Source organism: Salmo salar, chromosome 07 (assembly GCF_965601325.2).
Source record: "Salmo salar chromosome 07, fSalSal1, whole genome shotgun sequence".
Taxonomy (NCBI): Eukaryota; Metazoa; Chordata; class Actinopteri; order Salmoniformes; family Salmonidae; genus Salmo; species Salmo salar.
The window spans coordinates 3,661,632-3,677,500 of NC_138297.1; the positions used below are offsets into that span (position 1 = coordinate 3,661,632).

Consider the following 15,869-nt stretch of genomic DNA (forward strand, 5'->3'; position numbering starts at 1 on the left):
CTGACCAAGGCCTGTAATGGGGGACCTGACTATGGCCTGTAATGGGGGGACCTGACCAAGGCCTTTAATGGGGGACCTGACCAAGGCCTGGTATCCAAATATTGCTTTCATGCAGACACCCCTGAGAACATGTAGCATGTGCAATAATTCTTGTAATATTTATCACAGCTATGTAATCCGTGCACCCAAGACATTACTAGTAAAGATGGAAATGACAACACAAAGCAATTTGCCTACACATTTCGCTCTACACAGAGCAAGTACACATATGAATTTTCACGTGTAATCACATTTTTTTCCAGATAAATGTAATTGTTTTTTTTTGAAAAATATACATTCAAGGAACAACATTGGTACATCTGTAACGCCCTGGCCATAGAGAGGGGTTTTTCTGTTCTTTATTTTGGTTAGGCCAGGGTGTTACATTGGGTGGGCGTTCTATGTTCGTTTTCTAGTTTTTTTTTTTTGTATTTCTTTGTTTTGGGCCGTGTGTGTGGCTCCCAATCAGGCACAGCTGAAGTTCGTTGTTGCTGATTGGGAGTCACACATAAGGAGCCTGTTTTTCCGAGGAGCCTTGGGTCTACTCTCTCTCACGACAGCCGCTACATACATTAAACATTGGTACATGAACTCTACTCAAGAAAGTAAATCTACAGCCTTACTTATAAGGGCTTGTGAAGTAAGCAATTTCATGGTAAAGTCTACGACCTGTTGTATTCAGCTCATGTGACAAATACAATTTTGATTTGATTTTAGATTTGGTGTTTTGAAGAAGGTAGAACAAGTATTTTTCCGAAAGCTACATTTGTTGTGGTAGCACGTAGTAAAACACAAAGTACACATTTCCTGGATATCAGTGAAACTTATTTACAATTGTGTTCTGTGGGTGTCACTGAGTAGGCCGACACCCCAGATCCATAGGTAAGGCTGTACCCTACAGTGTAATATATAGGACCTATGCCCCAATGCAATCCTGAAGAAGATACAGTGAATTCAACAGATTTGTATCTCTTTTATTGTTGTTGTATAAAATTTACGAATTATTATTATTATTATTATTATTTTTTTTTATATAACAACATTCCAAACTTATTTAGCATTATCTAGTTCAATTGTGCCACGATTCCCACTATTTTCATGCGTTTGCATCACTATCAATGGGGAACTTTTAATTTGAAGGCGAACCGCCGATTCCACTATTGTTGCTCACGACACACACGTCTTGGAGCGAGAGATGCCAGACGTCTCTCCGGCTATTATCATCAACAAATAACTATTGTTTTCTCTTCTTTTTTTTTGATGATGATGATAGTTTTAAACAATACCAACAGTGGCGAATTACTTATTTTGTGAAAAGTTATGCGAGTTGTTGTGTTGTTTTGGTAAAAAATTTGGGGGGAGACTTTCGCGCACGTCTCCGGCAGCCAGTCGGTTTCTCAGAGTAATTCGGGAAATGTTGCTGGTATCCATTGTATCGGAGTTGCAGCGCGAGTTAGTCGTCTTCTTTCCCACACTAGGATATTGTTTCTCTGCGATGGCTGAGGCGAGGAGAATGGAGGACGAGGAGCAGGAGAGTTTGAGAGGAGAGCAGAGGGAACCTGTTATAAGACTGACCAACTCATCTGGAGGTAAAATATCTCACCGAACAAACTTTCCCCACAATCTCTGGTTAAATATTCATTAGTGCACACTGTAGAACAACGTTTTGCAACGGAACACACAAAAAGAGAGGATTTCTTCTTTGTTCAGTCAGTCCTGTTTCTGTACATTCTTTCATTTGATACCTGGTCAGGGTTGGCTGGACTCTGTTGGATAGGACTAAGGATTTCGTCCCAAATGGCACCCTATTTCCTAGATAGTGCACACTCCTTTCGATCAGAGCCCAGGTCAAAAATAGTGCACTACATAGGGAATAGGGTGCTGTTTCAGACACTGCTAGGGAGGATGCAAAACACAACAAATCTTCACATTCCTTCAGCCTGACAGTTATGGGAAGACACAAATGCATCCTGCAGGCGTCAAGTACAATTGCTCTCTGGCCAGAGTGAAAAAAACTAGGCCTAGATACAATCTACAGGCACCACATTTACTAACTCTCTCTCTCTGTGTGTGTGTGTGTGTGTGTGCGTGTGTGTGTGTGTGTGTGTGTGTGTGTGTGTGTGTGTGTGTGTGTAAGTGTGTGTGTGTGTGTGTGTGTGTGTGTGTGTGTGTGTGTGTGTGTGTGTGTGTGTGTCCTGGCATGGCCTACCCTCTGCATTCCTGGGGTGAATCAGCTCTCCCTGGAACCTCCTCTCAGAGCACGCACGCACGCACGCCACACACACACACACACACACACACACACACACACACACACACACACACACACACACACACACAGAGTTAGGAAATGTGGTGTTTCTGTTCAGAGGTGGATATTCATAAGGTCCTAAATAAATCCTTCCTATCAGTGTTATAATGCATTATAGCTCATGCATAATGAAACATTAAGCATTTACACTAAGAGCAATTAGCCTGTGTCCCAAATGGCACCCTAAATATAGTGCATTCGGAAAGTATTCAGACCCCTTGACTTTTTCCACATTTTGTTACTTTACAACCTTATTCTAAAATTGATTAAATTGTTTTTTTCCCCTCATCCATCTACACACAATATCCCATAATGACATCACAATATCCCATAATGACATCACAATATCCCATAATGACATCACAATACCCCATAATGACATCACAATACCCCATAATGACATCACAATACCCCATAATGACCAAGCAAAAACAGTGTTTTGAAACTTTAGCAAATTTATTAAAAAAATAATATCTGAAATATCACATTTCCATAAGTATTCAGACCCTTTACTCAGTACTTTGTTGAAGCACCTTGGGCAGCGATTACAGACTTGAGTCTTCTTGGGTATGACGCTACAAGCTTGGCACACCTGTATTTGGGGAGTTTCTCCCATTCTTCTCTACAGATCCTCTCAATCTCTGTCAGGTTGGATGGGGAGCGTCGCTGCACAGCTATTTTCAGGTCTCTCCAGAGATGTTCGATCGGGTTCAAGTCCAGGCTCTGGCTGGGCCACTCAAGGACATTCAAAGCCACTCCTGCGTTGTCTTGGCTGTGTGCTTAGGGTCGGTGTCCTTTTGGAAGGTGAACCTTCGTCCCAGTCTGAGGTCCTGAGTGCTCTGGAGCAGGTTTTCATCAAGGATCTCTCTGTACTTTGCTCTGTTCATCTTTCCCTCGATCCTGACTAGTCTCCTAGTCCCTGCTGCCGCTGAAAAACATCCCCACTGCATGATGCTGCCACCACCATGCTTCACCGTAGGGATGGTGCCAGGTTTCCTCCAGAAGTGACGCTTGACATTCAGGCCAAAGAGTTCAATTCTTGGTTTCATCAGACCAGAGAATCTTGTTTCTCATGGTCTGAAAGTCCTCTAGATGCCTTTTGGCAAACTCCAAGCAGGCTGTCATGTGCCTTTTACTGAGGAGTGGCTTCAGTCTGGCCACTCTACCATAAAGGCCTGATTGGTGGAGTGCTGCAGAGATGGTTGTTCTTCTGGAAGGTTCTCCCATCTCCACAGAGGAACTCTGGAGCTCTGTCAGAGTGACCATCGGGTTCTTGGGGAGTTATCTATCTTTATTCTATTGGACCAGGGGAGTTATCTATCTTTATTCTATTGGACCAGGGGAGTTATCTATCTTTATTCTATTGGACCAGGGGAGTTATCTATCTTTATTCTATTGGACCAGGAGAGTTATCTATCTTTATTCTATTGGACCAGGGGAGTTATCTATCTTTATTCTATTGGACCAGGAGAGTTATCTATCTTTATTCTATTGGACCAGGGGGAGTTATCTATCTTTATTCTATTGGACCAGGGGAGTTATCTATCTTTATTCTATTGGACCAGGGGAGTTATCTATCTTTATTCTATTGGACCAGGGGAGTTATCTATCTTTATTCTATTGGACCAGGGGAGTTATCTATCTTTATTCTATTGGACCAGGAGAGTTATCTATCTTTATTCTATTGGACCAGGGGGAGTTATCTATCTTTATTCTATTGGACCAGGGGAGTTATCTATCTTTATTCTATTGGACCAGGGGAGTTATCTATCTTTATTCTATTGGACCAGGGGAGTTATCTATCTTTATTCTATTGGACCAGGGGGAGTTATCTATCTTTATTCTATTGGACCAGGGGAGTTATCTATCTTTATTCTATTGGACCAGGGGAGTTATCTATCTTTATTCTATTGGACCAGGGGAGTTATCTATCTTTATTCTATTGGACCAATGGAGTTATCTATCTTTATTCTATTGGACCAGGGGAGTTATCTATCTTTATTCTATTGGACCAGGGGAGTTATCTATCTTTATTCTATTGGACCAGGTAAATTGAGAATGGGGGAGTTACAGGGGGAATACGCCTGTTGGATGCTGATCATGTCCAAGGTAGTAAGAGTGGCCAGGTAACCTGTAGCTACTGTTCTCTCAGTAACCATGCTCTTATCTCTCTCTCTTTCTCTCCCTCTCTTTCTCTCCTCTCGCTCTCTCTCTCGCTCTCGCTCTCTCTCTCTCTTTCTCTCTTCTCGCTCGCTCTCTCTCTCTCTTTCTCCCTCTCTTTCTCTCCTCTCGCTCTCCTCTCTTTCTTCCTCTCGCTCTCCTCTCTTTCTCCCTCTCTTTCTCTCCTCTCACTCTCTCTCTCTCTCTCTTTCTCTCTCTCTTTCTCCCTCTCTTTCTCTCCTCTCTTTCTCTCTTCTCTTTCTCTCCTCTCTCTCTCTCTCTCTTTCTCTCCTCTTTCTCCCTCTCTTTCTCTCCTCTCGCTCTCCTCTCTTTCTCTCCTCTTTCTCCCTCTCTTTCTCTCCTCTCGCTCTCCTCTCGCTCTCTCTCTTTCTCCCTCTCTCGCTCTCCTCTCGCTCTCTCTCTTTCTCCCTCTCTTTCTCTCCTCTTGCTCTCCTCTCTCTCTCTCTCTCTCTCTCTCTCTTTCTCTCCTCTCTTTCTCTCCTCTCTTTCTCCCTCCCTTTCTCTCCTCTCGCTCTCTCTTTCTCTCCTCTCTCTCTCCTCTCTTTCTCTCTCTCTCCTCTCTTTCTCTCTCTCTCTCTCTCTCTCTCTCTCTCTCTCTCTCTCTCTCTTTCTCTCCTCTCTTTCTCTCTCTCTCTCTCTCTCTGTTATCTCTCTCTCTCTCTCTTCCTCAGAGAGGCACAAGGAACACAGACTGAGGTGAGTTCTGACAGATAACTGTCATATCATGTTAATTACCTTGCTTGACAAACACACACACACACACACACACACACACACACACACACACACACACACACACACACACACACACACCACACACACACACACACACATGGCTATCAGGTTAGGAGGTATTATCAGGGCTAGTGGTTGGGTGAGAAATTTCCCTCCTGAACAAGTGTAGTAGACTATCTGACTTCCTCCAATAAACCAATTTAGCAGGACCTCAGGAAGAGTAGCTGCTGTCTTGGAACTAATGGGGATCAATGATAAATACAAATACATTAGTTCCTGCCAAGGCAGCAGCTACTCTTCCTGGGGGTTTATTAAGGATCCCCATTAGTTCCTGCCAAGGCAGCAGCTACTCTTCCTGGGGTTTATTATGGATCCCCGTTAGTTCCTGCCAAGGCAGCAGCTACTCTTCCTGGGGTTTATTATGGATCCCCGTTAGTTCCTGCCAAGGCAGCAGCTACTCTTCCTGGGGTTTATTATGGATCCCCGTTAGTTCCTGCCAAGGCAGCAGCTACTCTTCCTGGGGTTTATTATGGATCCCCGTTAGTTCCTGCCAAGGCAGCAGCTACTCTTCCTGGGGTTTATTATGGATCCCCGTTAGTTCCTGCCAAGGCAGCAGCTACTCTTCCTGGGGTTTATAATAGATCCCCATTAGTTCCTGCCAAGGCAGCAGCTACTCTTTCTGGGGTTTATTATGGATCTCCATTAGTTCCTGTCAAGGCAGCAGCTACTCTTCCTGGGGTTTATTGTGGATCCCCATTAGTTCCTTCCAAGGCAGCAGCTACTCTTCCTGGTGGTTTTTATGGATCCCCATTAGTTCCTGCCAAGGCAGCAGCTACTCTTCCTGGGGTTTATTATGGATCCCCATTAGTTCCTGCCAAGGCAGCAGCTACTCTTCCTGGTGGTTTTTATGGATCCCCATTAGTTCTTGTCAAGGCAGCAGCTACTCTTCCTGGGGTGTATTGTGGATCCCCATTAGTTCCTGCCAAGGCAGCAGCTACTCTTCCTGGTGGTTTTTATGGATCTCCATTAGTTCCTGTCAAGGCAGCAGCTACTCTTCCTGGGGTTTATTGTGGATCCCCATTAGTTCCTTCCAAGGCAGCAGCTACTCTTCCTGGTGGTTTTTATGGATCCCCATTAGTTCCTGCCAAGGCAGCAGCTACTCTTCCTGGGGTTTATTATGGATCCCCATTAGTTCCTGCCAAGGCAGCAGCTACTCTTCCTGGGGTTTATTATGGATCCCCATTAGTTCCTGCCAAGGCAGCAGCTACTCTTCCTGGGGTTTTATTATGGATCCCCATTAGTTCCTGCCAAGGCAGCAGCTACTCTTCCTGGGGTTTATAATGGATCCCCATTAGTTCCTGCCAAGGCAGCAGCTACTCTTCCTGGGGTTTATTATGGATCCCCATTTAGTTCCTGCCAAGGCAGCAGCTACTCTTCCTGGGGTTTATTATGGATCCCCATTTAGTTCCTGCCAAGGCAGCAGCTACTCTTCCTGGGGTTTATTATGGATCCCCATTAGTTCCTGCCAAGGCAGCAGCTACTCTTCCTGGGGTTTATTATGGACCCCCATTAGTTCCTGCCAAGGCAGCAGCTACTCTTCCTGGGGTTTATAATGAATGCCCATTAGTTCCTGCCAATGCAGCAGCTACTCTTCCTGGGGGTTTATAATGAATGCCCATTAGTTCCTGCCAATGCAGCAGCTACTCTTCCTGGGGGTTTATTATGGATCCCCATTAGTTCCTGCCAAGGCAGCAGCTACTCTTCCTGGGGTTTATTATGGATCCCCATTAGTTCCTGCCAAGGGAGAAGCTACTCTTCCTGGGGTTTATTATGGATCTCCATTAGTTCCTGCCAAGGCAGCAGCTACTCTTCCTGCGGTTTATTATGGATCCCCATTAGTTCCTGCCAAGGCAGCAGCTACTCTTCCTGGGGTTTATTATGGATCCCCATTAGTTCCTGCCAATGCAGCAGCTACTCTTCCTGGGGGTTTATTATGGATCCCCATTAGTTCCTGCCAAGGGAGCAGCTACTCTTCCTGGGGTTTATTATGGATCCCCATTAGTTCCTGCCAAGGCAGCAGCTACTCTTCCTGGGGGTTTATTATGGATCCCCATTAGTTCCTGCCAAGGCAGCAGCTACTCTTCCTGGGGTTTATTATGGATCCCCATTAGTTCCTGCCAAGGGAGAAGCTACTCTTCCTGGGGTTTATTATGGATCCCCATTAGTTCCTGCCAAGGCAGCAGCTACTCTTCCTGCGGTTTATTATGGATCCCCATTAGTTCCTGCCAAGGCAGCAGCTACTCTTCCTGGGGTTTATTATGGATCCCCATTAGTTCCTGCCAATGCAGCAGCTACTCTTCCTGGGGGTTTATTATGGATCCCCATTAGTTCCTGCCAAGGGAGCAGCTACTCTTCCTGGGGTTTATTATGGATCCCCATTAGTTCCTGCCAAGGCAGCAGCTACTCTTCCTGGGGTTTATTATGGATCCCCATTAGTTCCTGCCAATGCAGCAGCTACTCTTCCTGGGGGTTTATTATGGATCCCCATTAGTTCCTGCCAAGGGAGCAGCTACTCTTCCTGGGGTTTATTATGGATCCCCATTAGTTCCTGCCAAGGCAGCAGCTACTCTTCCTGGGGTTTATTATGGATCCCCATTAGTTCCTGCCAAGGCAGCAGCTACTCTTCCTGGGGTTTATTATGGATCCCCATTAGTTCCTGCCAAGGGAGCAGCTACTCTTCCTGGGGTTTATTATGGATCCCCATTAGTTCCTGCCAAGGGAGCAGCTACTCTTCCTGGGGTTTATTATGGATCCCCATTAGTTCCTGCCAAGGCAGCAGCTACTCTTCCTGGGGTTTATTATGGATCCCCATTTAGTTCCTGCCAAGGCAGCAGCTACTCTTCCTGGGGTTTATTATGGATCCCCATTAGTTCCTGCCAAGGCAGCAGCTCCTCTTCCTGGGGGTTTTTATGGATCCCCATTCGTTACTATTCTTAGGTAGCGGAATGACTTTACCTTCCCTCCAGGCCTGAGGCCACACTTTCTAGTCGGCTTAAATTGAAAATATGGCAAATAGGAGTGGCAATATCGTCCGCTATTATCCTCAGTAAGTTTCCATCCAAGTTGTCAGACCCCGGTGGCTTGTCATTGTTGATCGACAACAATTATTTATTCACCTCTTCCCCACTCACTTTACGGAATTCAAAGTACAGTTCTTGTCTTTCAGAATTTGGTCGGATATACTTGGATATGTAGCGTCGCCGTTTTTTGCTGGCATGTCATCCCTAAGCTTGCTAATCTTGCCAATGGAAAAATCATTAAAGTCGTCGGCAATATCAGTGGGTTTTGTAATGAATGAGCATCTGATTCAATGAATGATGGGGCTGAGTTTGCCTTTTTCCCCCCAAAATGTCATTTAAGTTGCTTCAAAGCTTTTTTACTGTCATTCTTTACGTCATTTATCTTTGTTTCATAGTGTAGTTTCTTCTTTTTATTCAGTTTAGTCACATGATTCCTCCATTTGCAGTACGTTAGCCAATCGGTTGTGCAGCCAGACTTATTTGCCTCAAACCTTTAGCCTCGTCCCTCTCACCCATACCATTTTTCAATTCCTCATCAATCCACGGGGATTTAAAAGTTTTTTACAGTCATTTTCTTTAATGAGTGTTTATTAGTAACTGGGTTAAGCAACGTCATGAATGTGTTCAGATCAGCGTCTGGTTGCTCCTCATTACTCACCACAGACCAACAAATATTATTTACATCAACATCATATGAATCAGTACAAAACTTATTGTATGACCTCTTATACACTATATTAGGCCCAGCCTTTGGGACTTTGGTTTTCCTAGATATGGCTGCTATATTGTGATCACTACATCCGATGGATTTGGATACTGCTTTAAAGTAGATTTCTGCAGCGTTAGTAAAGATGTGATCAATACATTTTGATGATTTCATTCCTGTTCTGTTTGTAACTACCCTGGTAGGTTGACTGATAACCTGAACCAGGTTACAGGCACTGGTTACAGCTTGAAGCTTTCTCTTTAGTGGGCAGCTTGATGAAAGCCAGTCAATATTTAAATCACCCAGAAAATAGACCTCTCTGTTGATATCACATACATTATCAAGCATTTCACACATTATCCAGATACTGACTGTTAAGCACTTGGTGGTCTATAGCAGCTTCCCACCAGAATGGGGCTTTAGGTGAGGCAGATGAACCTGTAGCCATATTACTTCAACAGTATTTAACATTATCCAGATACTGACTGTTAACACTTGGTGGTCTATAGCAGCTTCCCACCAGAATGGGCTTTAGGTGAGGCAGATGAACCTGTAGCCATATTACTTCAACAGTATTTAACATGAGATCGTCTCTAAGCTTTACAGGAATGTGGTTCTGAATATAAACAACAACACCTCCACCGTTGGCATTCCTGTATTTTCTGTAAATGTTATAACCAATGGGGATCCATAATAAATACACACACACACACACACACACACACACACACACACACACACACACACACACACACACACACACACACACACACACACACACACACACACCTTAGCTGTGTTTCTGGAAGGAAACCTGCACTATGTATTCTGTAATGGAGAAAGATAGCAGGTTGAATGAAGGAATGACATCACTTTCTCTTTCCCTTGATTCTTTCCTTCTTCCTTTCCTCCAGCCAAGGACCTCTGTCCTCCATCAGGGCCGCCATTAAGAGGAGTGAGTGTCCCTGTCTTTTACTCTTCCTTTATTACTCTACACAACAACTGATGACTTGTCTGTATATAGGAGCTGCTCCTGGACGAAGTTTCCCCTAGGTACAGATCTAGGATCAGTTTCCCCTCAACCAAGCGTAGCCTTAATCGTTAGTGGGGAAAATGCAAAACTGACCCAAGATCAGGGGGAACTGTTGTTAGTGCTATAAATCTATATAAGCTATCATCTTTCCTGGTGTTAGTAGCACTTGCCGCTTTCAAGACGACTGGGAACTGGGAAAATACGAAGTCAAATCGTGACGTCAGTGATCTTCAGGTCGGAAAGTCGGAGCTCTAGAAAAGAGGCCCGAGTTGGAATTCCGAGTTGGATGACTCTTCAAAACGATTTTTGACAGTTGTACCTGTTTTTTTTTTTTTTTTTTTTTTTTTCCTGAGTTCCCAATTGTCTTGAACGCGCTGAAGACGGAAGTCTGACATTTCCAAGTTTTCCCAGTTGTTTTGAACACGGCATTATGACTAGGCCATCTCATGTTATGAGCTTTATAATGAGTGTGATGGTTAAATTTCCCCTCTTGACCAGGTGTCTGTCCCTTGTGAAAGAGGTTTTCAGACCTCAATAGTACTTCCCGGTTAAATAAAAATCAATAAAAAAAAAAAAACGGTGTTTCTCTGTCTCAGCGTCAACTAGATCCACTTCCCTGAGCGAGAGCAACCCCAGAGACAGGAGGTGAGTTTCACGGCTGAGTTTAGTGACGCATTTCACAGGTCCAGATCAGATCCAGATCCAGATCAGATCCAGATCAGATCCAGATCAGATCCAGATCCAGATCAGATCCAGATCAGATACACCCAAGTTTCAGCTTTCTGGTGTCTTTCATCATGATAGATTGAGCTTTGATTACATGCCTCTGGCCTGTGGTATACTGATGTCCTCTGGCCTGTGGTATACTGATGTCCTCTGGCCTGTGGTATACCGATGTCCTCTGGCCTGTGGTATACTGATGTCCTCTGGCCTGTGGTATACCGATGTCCTCTGGCCTGTGGTATACCGATGTCCTCTGGCCTGTGGTATACCGATGTCCTCTGGCCTGTGGTATACCGATGTCCTCTGGCCTGTGGTATACCGATGTCCTCTGGCCTGTGGTATACCGATGTCCTCTGGCCTGTGGTATACCGATGTCCTCTGGCCTGTGGTATACTGATGTCCTCTGGCCTGTGGTATACTGATGTCCTCTGGCCTGTGGTATACTGATGTCCTCTGGCCTGTGGTATACCGATGTCCTCTGGCCTGTGGTATACTGATGTCATCTGGCCTGTGGTATACCGATGTCCTCTGGCCTGTGGTATACCGATGTCCTCTGGCCTGTGGTATACCGATGTCCTCTGGCCTGTGGTATACCGATGTCCTCTGGCCTGTGGTATACCGATGTCCTCTGGCCTGTGGTATACCGATGTCCTCTGGCCTGTGGTATACTGATGTCCTCTGGCCTGTGGTATACCGATGTCCTCTGGCCTGTGGTATACCGATGTCCTCTGGCCTGTGGTATACCGATGTCCTCTGGCCTGTGGTATACCGATGTCCTCTGGCCTGTGGTATACTGATGTCCTCTGGCCTGTGGTATACCGATGTCCTCTGGCCTGTGGTATACCGATGTCCTCTGGCCTGTGGTATACCGATGTCCTCTGGCCTGTGGTATACCGATGTCCTCTGGCCTGTGGTATACCGATGTCCTCTGGCCTGTGGTATACCGATGTCCTCTGGCCTGTGGTATACTGATGTCCTCTGGCCTGTGGTATACCGATGTCCTCTGGCCTGTGGTATACTGATGTCCTCTGGCCTGTGGTATACCGATGTCCTCTGGCCTGTGGTATACCGATGTCCTCTGGCCTGTGGTATACCGATGTCCTCAGGCCTGTGGTATACCGATGTCCTCTGGCCTGTGGTATACCGATGTCCTCTGGCCTGTGGTATACCGATGTCCTCTGGCCTGTGGTATACCGATGTCCTCTGGCCTGTGGTATACTGATGTCCTCTGGCCTGTGGTATACTGATGGTATACTGATGTCCTCTGGCCTGTGGTATACTGATGTCCTCTGCGTGTTATTAAAAGCCGTCCAGAGATCACCATCCTATCAGCTGAGCCGCTGGCGTCCAACACCTGGTTCCTCGGGGCTTCTGGGGGATTCCCTCCGCCCCCTCCTCCTGCTGCTGTGATCTGGGGCAGCAGTATACCTCCTACTATACAGGTAACGAACCCTCCTCTTCCTCCTCCTCCCACCACTATGATCTGGGGCAGCAGTATACCTCCTTCTATAGGGTACAGAAAGAATGGCGTGGATGACAATTTAATCTTCTTATGATGACGGACACCCACGTCATCTCCTATAATATGATGATGGACAATACCAGTCAAAAGTTTGGACACACCGACTCATTCAAGGGTTTTTCTTTATTTTTAATATTTTATACATTGTAGAATTATAGTGAAGACATCAGAACTATGAAATACCACATATGGAATCATGTAGTAACCAAAAAAGTGTTAAACAAATCAAAATATATTTTATAAACTCAGCAAAAACAGAAACGTCCTCTCACTGTCAACTGCATTTATTTTCAGCAAACTTAACATGTGTAAATATTTGTATGAACATAACAAGATTCAACAACTGAGACATAAACTGAACAAGTTCCACAGACATGTGACTAACAGAAATGGAATGATGTGTCCCTGAACAAAGGGGGGGGTCAAAATCAAAAGTAACAGTCAGTATCTTGTGTGGCCACCAGCTGCATTAAGTACTGCAGTGCAGCTGGTGTAAAATAGTCATATGTTTGAGAAATTGAAGTAATAGCATTTCTAAGGTATTTGAATAACGCGCCACGGGATTTCACTGGCTGTTACGTAGGTGGGACGAAATCGTCCCACTGGCCCTAGAGAAGTTAATTCCATTCCAGTTATTACAATGACTTCTTCCTCCTATAACTCCTTCCACCAGCCTCCACTGACAAGTGCACTGATATTTCTATAAAATAAATGTATAAAATATATATATATCCACTTCTAACAACAGTACATGACCAGGTAACTTACCACCTACCTACCTGTACCTTATCTAGTCAGACCATACAGGTAATATACCCTATCCTACCACACCTGACCAGGTAACTGACCAGCTACCTACCTGTACCTTATCTAGTCAGACCATACAGGTAATATACCCTATCCTACCACACCTGACCAGGTAACTTACCACCTACCTACCTGTACCTTATCTAGTCAGACCATACAGGTAATATACCCTATCCTACCACACCTGACCAGGTAACTTACCACCTACCTACCTGTACCTTATCTAGTCAGACCATACAGGTAATATACCCTATCCTACCACACCTGACCAGGTAACTTACCACCTACCTACCTACCTGTACCTTATCTAGTCAGACCATACAGGTAATATACCCTATCCTACCACACCTGACCAGGTAACTTACCACCTACCTACCTGTACCTTATCTAGTCAGACCATACAGGTAATATACCCTATTCTACCACACCTGACCAGGTAACTTATCACCTACCTACCTGTACCTTATCTAGTCAGACCATACAGGTAATATACCCTATCCTACCACACCTGACCAGGTAACTTACCACCTACCTACCTGTACCTTATCTAGTCAGACCATACAGGTAATATACCCTATCCTACCACACCTGACCAGGTAACTTACCACCTACCTACCTGTACCTTATCTAGTCAGACCATACAGGTAATATACCCTATCCTACCACACCTGACCAGGTAACTTACCACCTACCTACCTGTACCTTATCTAGTCAGACCATACAGGTAATATACCCTATCCTACCACACCTGGCCAGGTAACTTACCACCTACCTACCTGTACCTTATCTAGTCAGACCATACAGGTAATATACCCTATCCTACCACACCTGACCAGGTAACTTACCACCTACCTACCTGTACCTTATCTAGTCAGACCATACAGGTAATATACCCTATCCTACCACACCTGACCAGGTAACTTACCACCTACCTACCTGTACCTTATCTAGTCAGACCATACAGGTAATATACCCTATCCTACCACACCTGACCAGGTAACTTACCACCTACCTACCTGTACCTTATCTAGTCAGACCATACAGGTAATATACCCTATCCTACCACACCTGACCAGGTAACTTACCACCTACCTACCTACCTGTACCTTATCTAGTCAGACCATACAGGTAATATACCCTATCCTACCACACCTGACCAGGTAACTTACCACCTACCTACCTGTACCTTATCTAGTCAGACCATACAGGTAATATACCCTATCCTACCACACCTGACCAGGTAACTTACCACCTACCTACCTGTACCTTATCTAGTCAGACCATACAGGTAATATACCCTATCCTACCACACCTGACCAGGTAACTTACCACCTACCTACCTACCTGTACCTTATCTAGTCAGACCATACAGGTAATATACCCTATCCTACCACACCTGACCAGGTAACTTACCACCTACCTACCTGTACCTTATCTAGTCAGACCATACAGGTAATATACCCTATCCTATCACACCTGACCAGGTAACTGACCACCTACCTACCTGTACCTTATCTAGTCAGACCATACAGGAAATATACCCTATCCTACCACACCTGACCAGGTAACTTACCACCTACCTACCTGTACCTTATCTAGTCAGACCATACAGGTAATATACCCTATCCTACCACACCTGACCAGGTAACTTACCACCTACCTACCTACCTACCTGTACCTTATCTAGTCAGACCATACAGGTAATATACCCTATCCTACCACACCTGACCAGGTAACTTACCACCTACATACCTGTACCTTATCTAGTCAGACCATACAGGTAATATACCCTATCCTACCACACCTGACCAGGTAACTTACCACCTACCTACCTGTACCTTATCTAGTCAGACCATACAGGTAATATACCCTATCCTACCACACCTGACCAGGTAACTTACCACCTACCTACCTACCTGTACCTTATCTAGTCACACCATACAGGTAATATACCCTATCCTACCACACCTGACCAGGTAACTGACCACCTACCTACCTGTACCTTATCTAGTCAGACCATACAGGTAATATACCCTATCCTACCACACCTGACCAGTTAACTTACCACCTACCTACCTGTACCTTATCTAGTCACACCATACAGGTAATATACCATATCCTACCACACCTGACTAGGTAACTGACCAGCTACCTACCTGTACCTTATCTAGTCAGACCATACAGGTAATATACCCTATCCTACCACACCTGACTAGGTAACTTACCACCACCTACCTGTACCTTATCTAGTCAGACCATACAGGTAATATACCCTATCCTACCACACCTGACCAGGTAACTTACCACCTACCTACCTGTACCTTATCTAGTCAGACCAGACAGGTAATATTCCCATATCCTACCACACCTGACCAGGTAACTTACCACCTACCTACCTACCTGTACCTTATCTAGTCAGACCATACACGTAATATACCCTATCCTACCACACCTGACCAGGTAACTTACCACCTACCTACCTGTACCTTATCTAGTCACACCATACAGGTAATATACCCTATCCTACCACACCTGACCAGGTAACTTACCACCTACCTACCTGTACCTTATCTAGTCAGACCATACGGGTAATATACCCTATCCTACCACACCTGACCAGGTAACTTACCACCTACCTACCTGTACCTTATCTAGTCAGACCATACGGGTAATATACCCTATCCTACCACACCTGACCAGGTAACTTACCACCTACCTACCTGTACCTTATC

The 15,869-nt window shown here is 45.0% G+C and overlaps 1 protein-coding gene across 1 annotated transcript in view; it reads left to right on the plus strand.

The window, feature by feature from the left end:
• The first annotated feature begins 1,202 nt into the window (after positions 1-1,202).
• Positions 1,203-15,869, plus strand: part of LOC106608419 (uncharacterized) — a 54,452-nt gene continuing 39,785 nt past the window's right edge. Inside the window, exons 1-5 of the mRNA XM_045721404.2 lie at positions 1,203-1,628; positions 5,203-5,227; positions 9,967-10,007; positions 10,682-10,730; positions 12,115-12,250. Of these exons, the coding sequence (XP_045577360.2) occupies positions 1,454-1,628; positions 5,203-5,227; positions 9,967-10,007; positions 10,682-10,730; positions 12,115-12,250 (426 nt within the window). The 5' untranslated portion in view covers positions 1,203-1,453. The remainder of the gene's footprint in view (positions 1,629-5,202; positions 5,228-9,966; positions 10,008-10,681; positions 10,731-12,114; positions 12,251-15,869) is intronic.